The sequence below is a fragment of the Actinia tenebrosa genome, unplaced genomic scaffold, assembly GCF_029948245.1.
Source record: "Actinia tenebrosa isolate PJP-AT-01 unplaced genomic scaffold, QUT_ActTen_1.0 PGA_scaffold0__85_contigs__length_37466705, whole genome shotgun sequence".
NCBI classification, from domain to species: domain Eukaryota; kingdom Metazoa; phylum Cnidaria; class Anthozoa; order Actiniaria; family Actiniidae; genus Actinia; species Actinia tenebrosa.
In genome coordinates, this window is record NW_028292569.1 from 37,124,255 (window position 1) to 37,137,746 (window position 13,492).

Here is a 13,492-nt window from a genome sequence, read left to right on the forward strand (position 1 = left end):
AGAGGAGAGGAGAGATGAATTAACAAAGATGTTGTAAAACCTGGTCGTCACTAGCACATAAGCACAAGCATGAACGTAAGAGTATTCATACACTGGGAAATTCAGTGACATAAGCATAAGCTTAGGCATGAGGAGAATAAATATTTATCCTTATGCTTATGTCGCTAGTTAGGACCAGACTTTTAAAAAACACGACCATACTATGGAAAAAATTACAAATAAACAAACGAATTTATTGAATATTAAAAATCTATCCTGTACATATATCACTAGTCCCAGACTGAATCATTGTCCAGTAATTCATCAAGCCTCTTCACTCCACCAGAAAGCATTTCCTTTTCTTGTCGAGTCAATTCTCTTCTTTGTGGTGGACTGTTACTAAGTTTTCTCTTTCGCCTACTCGATGATACTGTTGTAGCAGTAGGATTTGATTTCTTTGATACTCTAGGTACAGTGTTAGTGAATCCTATAGGAGTTTTGTGAAATATCCGAGAGCGACTGTCCATTGATGAAGATCTTGGTGTGAAGACTGATTTAGAGGAATGCAATTCTTGATCTGTAAAAATGAGAGCAAAAAATTTGTCGTAAAGTCTCAACTATAGAAAAGGAAAAGGTGAAAAGAAAGATACAAAAGTAAAAGCACTTTCTCGCACGAAAGCGTTGTGCCAGGGATCGAACATTTTGGCCCACACTGTTTTGCGCGCTTAGCGCTGTCGCTTGAAAACGACGAATTTGGTCACTTAATAAGCTGTTATATCATTTACCGTCTTGGACTAAGTCCAGTAACGTGGATTTGTTTGTTTTCTTGGTTGAACTTTTCTTGGTTGTTTGGGGGTTGATCTTTTTTGAGATCCATGACAAGACATCGGTTACAGGAGTGTTAATCTCACTCTCTGAGCCACTAGTAAACATGTCATGATGTGAAGCCGGGACACTCAAACCTGTGGAAAAGTAAAAAAAAAAAAAAGAAAGAAAGAAAGAAAATTTATAGCCTGAGGCTGCTCAAGGCCTTGTTAAAAGATGGGGTCCAGATGCTGAATTATATTACAATACATTATAAGAAAACTAAAGCCATCTAAATTAATTTTATTGTCTTTTTATTCTTACCATTTTGTGAAGCTTTGCCATTTTCCTCGCATACTTTTCGTTCCTTTTTACGTTTTTTCTTGGGTATTTCGTCCCTGTCTTCTTTCTCTTTATTCGTATCATTCTTTTCATTCTTTTCTCTTCGTTTTATTTCCTTCTTCGTTTTGTCACGAGTTTTCCCTTCCTCTTTTCCTGTTTCATCTAAAGATTTTAAAACAGGTCTATCAACTTGTTTAACCGGTTTGTTAGCTGCTTCAAATTCTTCTTCCCGACTTATCTTTTTAGTTTGACTAGATTTCTTTGTTACATCTTTTTCACGAATATCAACCTTTTCATCTTCTACAGCCTTGTCTCCACGCTTCTTTTTATCTTTTTTTCGCTTCTTTCCATCAGAATTCTCTTCCTCATCGACGCAAAGAATCGTTGATTCACGAGAATCAAATGAAGAAATTTTCGTTTCTTTATCAACATTTCTTTCGTTCTTTTTGCGTTTTTCTTTTCCTTCGCTTACTTCTTCTGCAGAAACCACTGTTTTATTCCTTTCCTTTTTCTTTTTCTTCTTGGATTTCTTTTCAAAGGCATTTTCCTCAGACGTCGTCACAGTGCTCTGACTACAACTTTGCACTAAGTCATCAACAGCATGAATGACATGTTGTGATCCACCAGGCAAAGTTTCCTGGGGGAAATCCTTGTTTTTAGAGTTGCTCTTCTTGTGAAGTTTGGGTGACGTTACTTTCTTTTCAGAATTGGAAATAACACCAATTGGTAAACTTACCAAAGATGTTTGAATCGGAAGTTCCGTGTTTGCTGCTGTTTCTTTGCGTGGAGAACTTGCAGTACTTTCTGGAATGAAAGTTTGTATGTTTGGAAGCTTTCCAGAATTTTCTTGAATGGAATTTTCTTGAGTAAATACTTTCTTATTGGTAGAGTTTTTTGATTGTTTCTCATTTAGCTGTTTGTAATTAACATTATTATTAACATCTTTTCTTTTACTCCCTTTGGTCTTTTCGGAAGTTACTGCAGCTAACTTTTCTTTCAAACTGTTTCTTTTATCTCTTTTCTTTCCTTCCTTGCTCATCGACTGTTCGCTCTCCTCTTCAGCTTTGTTATCATCAGAATATACTGTATCCCGTATTCTCCTCTGTTTAGATATTTTATCCTTCTGGGAATGGTTCTCACAACTTGAGGTATAGTTCATCCCACTTTCGCTCAAAAATGACCCATCAATACTGTTTGTTACCTTGGTTTCTCCAGTTTCTCGACTTTTCTTTTTCTTTTTCTTGGGTGAAGACAAACCAGCTTCTTCTGCTATTGGATGTTTCTTTTGTACAGTTGAGAAGTCTTCTGTAGTTTCAGCGTCTTCAATATTTTGCTGTTCGGTTGCCTTTTTCTTTCCGTAGCTTTTTTCTACTGTTTCTTCACAAATTATCTGCTCATTTTCTAACTGTGAAATAATACCATCTTCTAAGATTTTCTCCACCGATGTTTGGCTTTTCTTGACCACTTGTGAATCCTGATTTTTATCTTCTGTTTCATTAGTCGTGGCACCTTCAACATTGGGAGGCAATTTAAGTTTCTTTGGCGGGGAATGATGCTCACCGCGTGCTGTAAAAAAAGCAAAGAAACGTTATATTATGTATAGTAAGCTTGATAAGATGGGTTGTCAATAAATGTCAAAATGCTAGAAAAATTCCCTTTGAATCTTTGGTTTTCGTTCTGAAGCCATCGGCTTGCCTGATCAAATGGCGGTCCCAATATTTCATTTCATTTGCTCGACCTTTTCTTTTAAAAATTGCACCTTTTCTGCCTTGCTTCTGAGAAGATCGCATAACCTCCAGCAGATATGACAGAAATTGGTTATAATTTCCATAATGAGAGAGATACCTTGTTCTGCGCTTTCCAATATTTCTGTTGAGAAGCAGCTCTCTTCATCTCCTTTTTCATTCCCAGCATGTTCTAGTGGCTCGTTTGCGTTGCTAGGTAACGTTTCATTCGTGTATGACGTCAGGTGCTTTAGTTTAGGACTGGCGGGAAAGAGTTCCTCAGATCCCGAGGATCCTGTAACATAAAACATTGCCATAACTCAAAGAGCTTTCTTCAGTGTATGACTTTAGTGTCTTCATTCTCCCCATCCCCTACCCCCAGGAATTTTTCACCGACTGTTGATACACTACCCCTACCCCCCAAATTAGATTCTTGTTGTTTTAAATTTTAGTTTTTCTATAGAAAATGGTCCACACCTCATCAATAACACAATCATTCAAATTATCAAATCTATGCATATTGTCTTTACCAATCCCTTAAAAAAAGGAGTGTAGTTTTACAGCCCTCTACTTCTTATTGTTCTAGGAAGCAACCTAAAAACAACTCTATTTTGACCCTATGTCTACACATACTTGTCTTAACCTTTACCCTCACAAACACAACTATGACAGTGTGGTTCTGTCGCCCTTTTGTACATTGCTGTTGTCTCATGACATTCCTAACATAATGATCATTAAACAGCCAATATTTTCAGTGCAGCCATTGAGTAAGATAAGATGAAGGAAAGCACAGGTGGGGAAAGCATGGGTGGCGTGCGCTGCCAATGCACTGACTCTCACCAATTTAGACCCTCAGGTTTTTCCTTCCTTCACAAAAACCAACTTCTAAATTCTAATTAGATCTATCTGCTGCCATTGCAAAATCTGTTAGGCATTACGCCATCCACCCAGGAGGGGTAAACGCATTATAGTACAGTACAGTACCAATGATTTCTTGGCTACCATGACAACATTCCTCTTCATTTGTGTCTTGACAACCAGCCACACACACTACTGCAGTACTTGGCTCTTCTTCAGTTCTTTCTGCTGCATTAGTTTCAATGGCAGTCGCCACTTCAGGTGGAACACTTCGTGGTTGACTAGCACTACAACTAGTCTTAAGTCCTTCAACTGTTGGCTGTGTAAGATTGAGCTTAGGAATAACAACTTTACAAGAGCTCATGTAAGTTTCTTTAATGAGCCCTCCGCTGGTACTTGCATCGCTGGGGTCACTATCAAAGTACAGCACTCTGTCTTGCAGCACATCGATAATAGGATATTTTCTGCCCATATCTTCATGGTAAACTTCAGGAGTAGAAGTGATATCGTTATCATTGATGTCCAGGGAATCTATCACACAGTGATTGGCAGGAGTTTCTTCTGGTTCATCCAAGAGTTTGGTACTCATTCTTTGGATTGAATGGGTCTCATCATCTATGTCTTGATCACTATTTACCAGCCATGTTGCCACTTTAGTAACACTCTTCTCAATAGCCTGTTTGCGCCTTTGACTAAAACATCCTGTTGATTCTAACATTTCTTTAAAAGCCTGCGACTTTAATACTATTTCAGATACAATACTGCTATGCTGAGAGGCAGTGGAGGCACTTTCCCTGGATCTGTGTCTCTGATCTTCATCAGCCAGGCTCTCATCTATTGACTGGGTTCTTGATTGCTTTCGCTTTCTTCTACCGATCTTCTCTTGTACTGTTGGAGTTTTCTCAATCCTTTGCCTGTTACTACTGGTAGGTGGCGATTTCATTTGTGTACTAAAAACTCTTTTTCTGGTAGTCTTATCTGTTGGTCTTGACATTTCCTTTTGATTACAATTAACTCTTATATGCCAATTTTCCTCTTGGGATTGTGAAATAAAATTTTCCACTTGGAAAACTGTTCTCTTTCTTCCACTTTTACTTATGCTATCTTTGTCTTCATTTTCTTGACACTGCATCATATCTTCCTCATTGCTGTTCAGTGGCGTTTCATGATTATGTTCTTTCATCAATCTTTCTGGGCTCCTGCCTTCACTGCTTTTATCTTCAGCCTCTTTACACTGTTCCATACTTTCCTGTTCATCAATATTATCTGTAGTTTCTAAGTTCTGTTCAGTGCTGTTTTCTCCATCTTTATTTGATATGCTCTCTATATTCTCTGTTTGGTTTCTAGATTTCTCTTTCCTGCATTCAAAAGTGTCATGATTATCATCAAAACTATTTACAGTTTTCTTTTCTTTCCTGCTATTTGCACATTCTTGTTCTGCATTGCCACTTGAAGCAAGCTCAACATTCTGTGTTTTTAGCAAAGTTTTTTCTTTTCTAGTATTATTTGTTTTATCAATATCTTCTTTTTCATTTCTCTTACTTGAACATTCCTGCTCATTTTCACAGCATTCAGCTAAATCTTCAGTTTCCTTGATACTATTTCCTTGCACAACAGCCTTGGAAATATCTGTCAAGTCACTTTTATTTTGAGTTGGTTTTTGACTTCCTGAATACTGTGGAGAATGTTGTGAAGTGGTTTTCAGCATTTCTGCATTTTCTTCAACGAGAATAGAGTCTGCATGGTTTAATACATGACCTGCAATGACAAAAAAGAATAGTGAGTGTGAAAATAATGAGACATCTGTCTCAACAGGCTTTCCCATGCAAAAGGTTTTGATAACTTACCAGCTGAATATGCTAGAATACTATCTCCTTCCTTAAGAAGACGACCAACTTTGTATATGTCTGGTAACTCATGATTATCGCAGCTTTGCACAGATATTATTTCTCTGCAAAATGGAAAAATGATATCTAAATAAGTTCAAAAACACTGCTGAAAAAAGAATAAAATATCTCTTGCAGAAGAATGGTTTTCAAATATATATTTTTACAGCACAAAGTAAACATTTGTTTTGCTTCCAAATTTATAGCACCAAGCACTGAAAGTGCAAGTTTGCATATCTGACAAGTTGGTAAAAAATATTTTTTAAATTTTAATTCTGTTTGGTCATGTTTTATATAGACTTAACCATTTCCTGCGAAAAAGGCAGTCTCTTAGGTACGTACAGGTCTGAATATTCATCATAAAATTATTTACGAGGATCGTCTAAGCAAAACAGCTGAACCACGCTTGCACAGAGTAAACACGTCTAATAAACGCAAACCTTGATGATTATTGACAAAATTCTTCCTTAAACGTCAACCCAGGAAGCTGATAAATACAAAACAACAAGAGAAAAACGCCTCTGGCAAGCAAGGGATAGTCGTAGATGAAAAAAGCAATATATAATGTTACATACCCCAGATCAGCAGACGACAACAATAATCTAGAAACTTTAGTAATCTCTGTCTTTAAATCTGCGATCGAACTTTCCTTCGCTATTACGAGCTGTATCGATAAACAACACGTGAAATAAAATGCTTATGAGGTACTTTTAACTGCTAAGCAAGGTTATACTTACCATAAACCTGTGGATTTTATTTAAAGTGACTTTTAAGACAACGTCTTGATCTTTAGCAGCCATGTTGTTCGTCTGCACGTGGATAGTGAATCTGACAAGTAGGGGATTAACCGCTGACCCAAGGAACTTCCTTCCCTCCCACTTTTCGTTCATTCCTTCCTTCCTTTCTTTCTTCTTTTCCTTTCTTCTTTCCTTCATCCCCTCCATCCTTCAACTAGTACCTTTATTCCTTCTTTTAGTTCTTTGGTTCATTCAGTTTTCAAATAAATCGATTGTATTCCATTCATAGTCTAACAAAAACTGGGTCGCTAAAATACTAAGGGTTTGGGAACTAGCAGTGACTGCATTCAAAAAAAATTAAATTAAATTGGCAGTTTTAGTTCCACTCGTTCCTCTCTTATCTTCGTTCTCATATTACGCTATTTTCCCAGAATTTTCCAACACATTTATTGCAAACTTTTCTTGTCGCTCAACGTTTCGCCGACATCATATACTTCTAGTGAGATGCAATATATATAAGAGGTCGTCCATTTGACTATAATACACTTTTTAGTTTTCATAAACCCATCCCACATGGAAAGGAATGAGTATGCGTTCAAAACCATCAGCTTCACAACCAAGATTTTTGATTATGGTGGTCATAGCAAGGGGTTAATTATCTACGGTCTAGGGGCCGACTAACTTCTCCCTTAGGCTTCGGCCGAGCTTCCTGATCAGTCTGTAAATCTCTGGATAGCGGTGTCGGAGTCGAAATCTCCGGCTTAGCCGTAAATGCTTCGCGCTGCCATACGACGGTTCAGCACTCGATGTCTGGAAGTATGGTCCTTTTTTAATGAATCAAAAGGTAAAAAACCCAAAATCATGTTTCCATAGCAGATAACCTTTGAAATAATCCCAAATGGAAATGAGTGAGTAGTATGCCGGTTCAAAGCCGGCACAATCAAGACTTTTGAGTTTTCTGGTCAACAGAAACAGAACAAATAATGGGAAAATGAGTGATCAAGGAGACGACAATCGATCTATTTAATCAATTATTAATGATTTTTCACTGCTGATTACACAACCACTCATTTATTGGTTGTCAAGAAAAGGTACAAGCACTCTGTTACTATTCTTAATTCAAATTCTATTACATAGTTGGTATAAAAATACTTATAGAAATAACAAAATACAGATTTATAAATTTATTATATATGCAAGAATTTTAAGCTCTCTTGGTGGGACTGGTTTGCTGTTCTGCTCTCTTCAACCTCTTTTTCAATTCCATAGGCATTTTCTCGTAACATTTCTTGCAGAGCGGCTGATTGTCAAACTCGTGAAATTTACTCCTAGAAAAAAAATGTTAACCCAGAAAGAGTTTAATCAATGTTTAAACAAGACTTATGTTACACTATGCTTTAAGCGTCATGCGTAAAGGATTATGGGATATTATGGGGCACTGTGTTCAACGTATAGCTTTATCGCGGTAAGTTAAGGTGATCGTTGAGCAAAAGATGGTTCATGTGCTTGGCGCTTAACGCAATAGATAGCAGGAAGCATCAATCCTTGAAAGTAAAACTGGTCCATCGCATGTTAATCCCCGTCCACCCACAGACTATTACCGCGATTGAGAAGATCAGCAATACTTACTTTAAAGTGAGCGGTATGCTGCACCCAATGCAGGTAAAATGCTGCACACACCAGCACTTGTTCAGGGCATTCACAACTGAAAAGAATTATTAACGAACCATCAGTACTCGCTACGACAGTATAAATAATAATAAATCATAATAATAATGATAATTGATAAATAATATTAATAAATAGTGAATCGACTTTATTGAGATTGACACTTGACAGTTGCAACTAAGCACCGATAAACTTTTACCCTCTATGTCTAACGTCTATAAATGGGACGTGAAGGCCATTCTACATGGTTATTCTACCCAGTATAGCAACTACCGCCGTGAAATAGTGATTTGATCAATGTATTTGAATTAGTTTAGAGAAACATCACGACGCACGGCACGGTACAGAACTGTTGAAAATTATGAAAGAAAGGTGCGTGCGCAATTGATGTCCATCCAGTTAAAAATGTTTGGATCTAAAGCCCTAGAGTTCGGCTGGTGCGTCTGCAAAGTTCATGTTACTATAGTTTACATAAATTATATCAATCAAATAGTTCTTTACTCACCATCACCACTGATAGCTTTGTTGCATTCAAAACAGATGTCACCGTACAACTGGAGGAAAAGATGAACACGATCACTATTTGTATTGACATTGTTGTTATCCTAGAACTCGGGACTAAGTTATATCCTTGCATTTGTTTTTCCTGTCATCTCCGGTGTTTATCAATGTGTTCAGTCAAAGAAGGATTAATTAAGTATTTTGTTTTTAGTACAAACCTCATTGAAGTGTGTTTCACAGTACGCCAGACCTTTGCGCTCGTAGTAACGGTGACCATAGAATGGTTTTTCGCATTTTGCGCACACGAAATGCTAAAGGAAAACAAGGAATGAATACGTTAAAAGTTTTGAAAGAAAATAAAGAAGAAAGAAACAAAGAAGAAAGGAAGGAAGAAAAGAAAGAGGAAGGAAAGAGAGAACAGCAGGAAAGGATGAAGTATATAAAAAATAAAAGGAAAGGAAGGAACAATAAAGAAAGAAAAGAACGTGTGAAGAAATCAAATAACAAACAAAGGTTGTAATGTTTTCTTTACCTCGACATGCCAGGCTTTTCCAAGAGCATGAACCACACGATCTTCAACAGGACGTCTGTTCAGTACAAATGGGAGTTTAGATGTCTATATGTATTTATTGAATGGCTGAAGGGTTGTCACCAGGACGTACCTGCATGCTCCACAAATAGGCATTCCCATCATGTCATGGCAACGAAGGCAGTACAATTCAGTATCTTTCTTACGGCAAAGATGATCAAGTTCCTTGCTGTCAATACCAAACAGACCATGACAGTTATAAATCATTCACTTAATGGGATGTTTAACAAGAGGATACAAGTTTTTATCAAGGACACTGGAAAAGGGGAAATGGAAATTGAAAGGAAGTAGAAAGGAAGGAAGAGAGAAGTGTTTTTTTTTTTTTTTTTTGTTTTTGAAAACTGGATCCCTTTTTAAGGGCATGCAACATAAGCAAGACTTAAAAATGGAAAGCTGTAGAAGCCGAGACTTTGGGATTAAGAGAAAGGCAGTAGATGAAAAGTTACACTTACCCACAACAGAAGCAGTTGTAATGCCAAGGATGAACAGGCTCCCCCATGTACATTATATGTTCTCCCTCGGGGATATAAGTGCTGACAAAATGAAATCATTGTCATTAGAAATATATAGAGTAAAATATATAACCTTTAAATTTAGGAATACTAGACTGCAAGCAATTCCTTTCTTCTTGTTCATTGTTTGATGTTTGCTTGGGTTCCTTTTGTGAAGCAAGAAATAGTAGCCAGTCGAATACTCCTAACATCCCTCACCAAGGCATAGACTACTATTAGACTACTATTCCTCACTTGGCAGAATGAACCAAAGTAAATATCAAATGGTGGTAAAGACTACTTTTAGTTTATGACTTACTGGCATTTCCTGCACACATACCGACCAGTTTCTAAAAGCAAACAATACTTTATAAGTTTCTGATGATTAGATGAGGTCTTCTTACAATGAATCAATACTTACTCTTAGTCTTCTCATCAGCATTACACTTCTTGCACAATGCCCTATAAGAGAATCATCTATTTAATCAGGAAATATAGGCCTTTATTTCAACAAAGAATGACCAATGTTAGAACTTCTTTCTTCAATACAAACTGACCTTCCGGCATTCTTTACAAAACCAGAGTCAGCAAGACCAGCACCACATATTTCACATAGAAAACAATTTGGATGCCAATTGGCTTGCATGGCCTTGATCACACGACCAATCACAAACTTACCTATAAAACAATTTAGTATTAGTATATAGTTTGCAACAAAATAAAATAAAACTACAGTACATTTCAAATTTAACATATACTTACGGCACTGCTTGCAGCATGGGGCAAAGAGGGTCTGAAAATCATGCTCACAGAAACGTCTTCCATCATACTAATAACAAAAATTAATAATATAATATTAACAAAATGAAGTTGAACATATTTCTTATTTACCAAGCAAAGAACATGAGCTAAAATAATCACAAGTGAGTAACGTTACCTCATAGAATAAACCATCAGGAAATGGCTGAAAACACTGAACACAACTGTATAAGAAGAGATGAAAATCACTTAGATTAGTGGAAAAATGACTGACCGTAGGGGCTCTCCCCTAGTGGGTTTGTACCTCAAGAGGATAAGGTGTGGTGAATGCTTGAAATTCCTTTACTTATACAGACACCAAAACATATGACAAACTTTAGTTTTTCTTTGGCTTAAGACAGAAAAATTATTGAATGATTTAATGACCTAAGAACATTAGAAGTTCATTCATCTTATTCATATGTTACAAATCATTATGATGAATAAATTTATTAAGATATTAATAAACTTGTATATGTGACTTGATGTACATCTACTAGTTCATAAAAGAGAAGATACGATTTATTTTCTCTCTCTTGAGATGTAAATCTAAACATATATACATCGAATGAGGGATAGAAATGCGTAATATGTAGGGTTTCACACTAATTATTAGCGAAGTAAAACTTTTATTATTATTCCCATCAGATCAAATAGACAATACATTACTTCTTTACCAATAACGCATTGTAAACCTAAAGAAAGGTTTAAAAAGCCATTTATTGCCCTAAATATTTTATATTATGAGCACTCATATACTTTTAGAGGATAAAGGAAAGTTCAAGGAAGGAAGAAGATGTTCTAAAATCAAGAGAGAAGTCATACAAGTTTACTCACACGAAGCATCTTTCGTGAAGGATTTGTCCATTTGAGTTGACCATTCGCTCGTCTACGCCAAATCCTTCATGACAAACAGCACAAATCGCTGTACTAAGGCCAATATTTGACCGTCCCGACATTATTTCTTGGACAGGCATCGAGCAAGCGAGAAGAAGCGAACAGATTTGAAGACAAACTGAGTCAACAAACGACTTCGTCCAAAGTAATTCTTCCTTACCTCAGACTACCACAGGAACCCCAATTTCAGCTGATCACAGATGACTAGTCGACCGTGCCCACTATCGTCCGGTCGATATGCAAGGGTTAATGTATTTGGGAAATAGTCGTGTAAAATATGAGATGAGTGTGAATCCAGGGGGGTGCATGATGTGGCAATATTTGTCCCACGGAGTCAGTACGTACTTGCCACGCACCTATCTACTTTACCTTCTCAGAAAATTTAACCCACGTACTGACAATTATTTGCACCGCATATAATCACCCATAACTTTGACGGTGCGCAATCAGTAAAGAACCCGCCGAAGATTAAAATAAGGCCAAAAATTATAGGAAAAGTTATTACTGGAAAAAAGCTGAACCAAATCTTTAGATGAGATCATAGCCTATCCCCACGCACTCCTAGTGGTGACAGAGGAAGCAAGCGCGCTAAAAATGAATGAACAAAATTCGATCAATATTTACTTTTTCAACTCTTTGTTCAAACCATTCGCTTCCCACGTCTGGGCTTAATCAGTTCGTGTGAGTGGGGAAAAATCCCGTAGCCGTACCGTTTCGACTTACCGTACCCGTAACTACGCATAGTCATTTCTATGTTACGGCATGTCATTGTACTGTACGCGCTGTACCGTAGTCAGTACCGTATGTTTCTCCCTCACACGAAAGCTCAAGTTTTTAAGAGAATTTTTGTTTGGTCACGCACGAAGAAACATGCTACACGCTTCGCGAAATGCGTCGTGTGACACCTGTCAGGTTTTCCCAGCAAGATACTGTTGACCCCATGCAAAGTTACCTCCCTTTATTGGAAAATCATCATCGATATTCAAGACTAAAAGAAAACGCGAACAATTTCTGAAACATTCGCACAAGCAGTGCAACACTTTATCTATTTGGCATATAATTACTATAAAATTACATATTTGAATATCATAAGAACATCATTTCATCGATCGCTCCAGCCAGCTGGATCAAAGCCTTAAAATTATGATAAAAATTATGAATTTTCTTGCATGATCAAAATTGGTAGATAATCAAGATTGACAAATGTTTTATGGTATAAATTTGCGTATGTTCAGTTTAAATATATTGCGTTGACTTTTGTTCCGGTTTAGCATAGTTAATATTAACTATGGGTTTAGAAAAACATTGGATTGGTAGGCTTAGCCATGTTTTCTTTGAAAGAAGTTGAGTGTGTCTTGCAGTGTTTGGTAAGGTGATCACTTCGCATAAACCTCTTGCTACATATCTTACACACGTATCTTTTTTCGCCAGTATGAGTCCTGTAGTGGCGCGCAAGCTCATCCGATCGGGCAAATTTCTTTTCGCATCGAATCCAAGTGCATTGGAAAGGTCTTTCTCCAGTGTGGGTTCGAAGATGGGCTTTAAGGTGACTGCTTTTCCCATAAGTTTTACTGCAGCCATCATAATGGCAGGAATGAATCTTCTTTACGTCTCCCTTAGATCTTCTCGTAGTATTTCGCCTCGGATGTTTTGTTTTCACTTCGGTAGCGTTGCTAGAAGGTGTGGCGTAAACGTACTTGGAATTCAGTCGATGCGTAACTCGATCTCTTTCCTGACAAGTGCTATGAGCAAGGCCTTCTTCTTTTGAATAGCTGAACAAATCTTTCTCGGTCATGATCGGTGGATTGGGTGAAGACAGTATGGTCTGTGTATCCAAACCATCGCACTCTTGATCCAAAGACACTAAAACTCTAGCGACCATCACCAGTGCAGAGGTGTGTTCGATTTGTCTCCGAGCAGGAGGAGATTTTGGCAAAAAAGATTTGGACAGATCTAGTAAACATCGAGCTGCGGCGATAGTGTCCAGTGCGGTGGAGTTCGAACCAGAAAATATATTAGCCATAGTAGAAAAACGTATGAAAAGACAAAATCCTTCGTGTGTTTGTAGTCGTTCAGAAGTCTCAGGAGATCAACGATAATATCCTTATTCTTTCCTCTTGTTGCATGCCCAGAAGGTAGAAGCGATCTTAATGGCAGATGCGTTGCATTGCGCTACTTTTTCTGTTCAATGCGAACAATAGGTTGGTTCCGTTTATAG

General features: G+C 37.4%; 3 protein-coding genes across 4 annotated transcripts; all 3 read right to left on the minus strand.

Annotated features, from left to right (window-relative positions):
• Nucleotides 1–212: 212 nt before the first annotated feature.
• On the minus strand, nt 213–6,411 carry LOC116299974 (uncharacterized). 2 transcript variants are annotated; one of them, XM_089025657.1, is made up of 8 exons: nt 6,331–6,411; nt 6,169–6,257; nt 5,555–5,658; nt 5,250–5,465; nt 2,971–3,144; nt 1,108–2,691; nt 765–941; nt 213–556 (listed from the first exon to the last, which is right to left on the minus strand). In XM_089025657.1, exons 1-8 carry the CDS (start codon nt 6,391–6,393, stop codon nt 270–272), a joined length of 2,694 nt encoding a protein of 897 aa, XP_088881783.1. In that variant the 5' UTR covers nt 6,394–6,411; the 3' UTR covers nt 213–269. The 2 variants fall into 2 exon arrangements, with proteins under 2 accessions (XP_088881783.1, XP_088881782.1); XM_089025656.1 differs by lacking the exons at nt 5,555–5,658; nt 6,169–6,257; nt 6,331–6,411 and adding an exon at nt 3,834–5,065 and having other exon boundaries at nt 5,250–5,376.
• A 937-nt stretch (nt 6,412–7,348) lies between these two features.
• LOC116299951 (LIM and senescent cell antigen-like-containing domain protein 1) lies at nt 7,349–11,452 on the minus strand. The gene is made up of 13 exons (XM_031708681.2): nt 11,215–11,452; nt 10,517–10,562; nt 10,342–10,408; nt 10,137–10,257; nt 10,001–10,041; nt 9,899–9,929; nt 9,541–9,621; nt 9,162–9,257; nt 9,032–9,086; nt 8,718–8,810; nt 8,504–8,552; nt 7,960–8,035; nt 7,349–7,658 (listed from the first exon to the last, which is right to left on the minus strand). Exons 1-13 carry the CDS (start codon nt 11,352–11,354, stop codon nt 7,535–7,537), a joined length of 1,020 nt encoding a protein of 339 aa, XP_031564541.2. The 5' UTR covers nt 11,355–11,452; the 3' UTR covers nt 7,349–7,534.
• An 830-nt stretch (nt 11,453–12,282) lies between these two features.
• Nucleotides 12,283–13,464, minus strand: LOC116299952 (uncharacterized). Its single transcript, XM_031708682.1, has one exon. It carries the CDS (start codon nt 13,295–13,297, stop codon nt 12,569–12,571), a length of 729 nt encoding a protein of 242 aa, XP_031564542.1. The 5' UTR covers nt 13,298–13,464; the 3' UTR covers nt 12,283–12,568.
• Between the last annotated feature and the right edge of the window lie 28 nt (nt 13,465–13,492).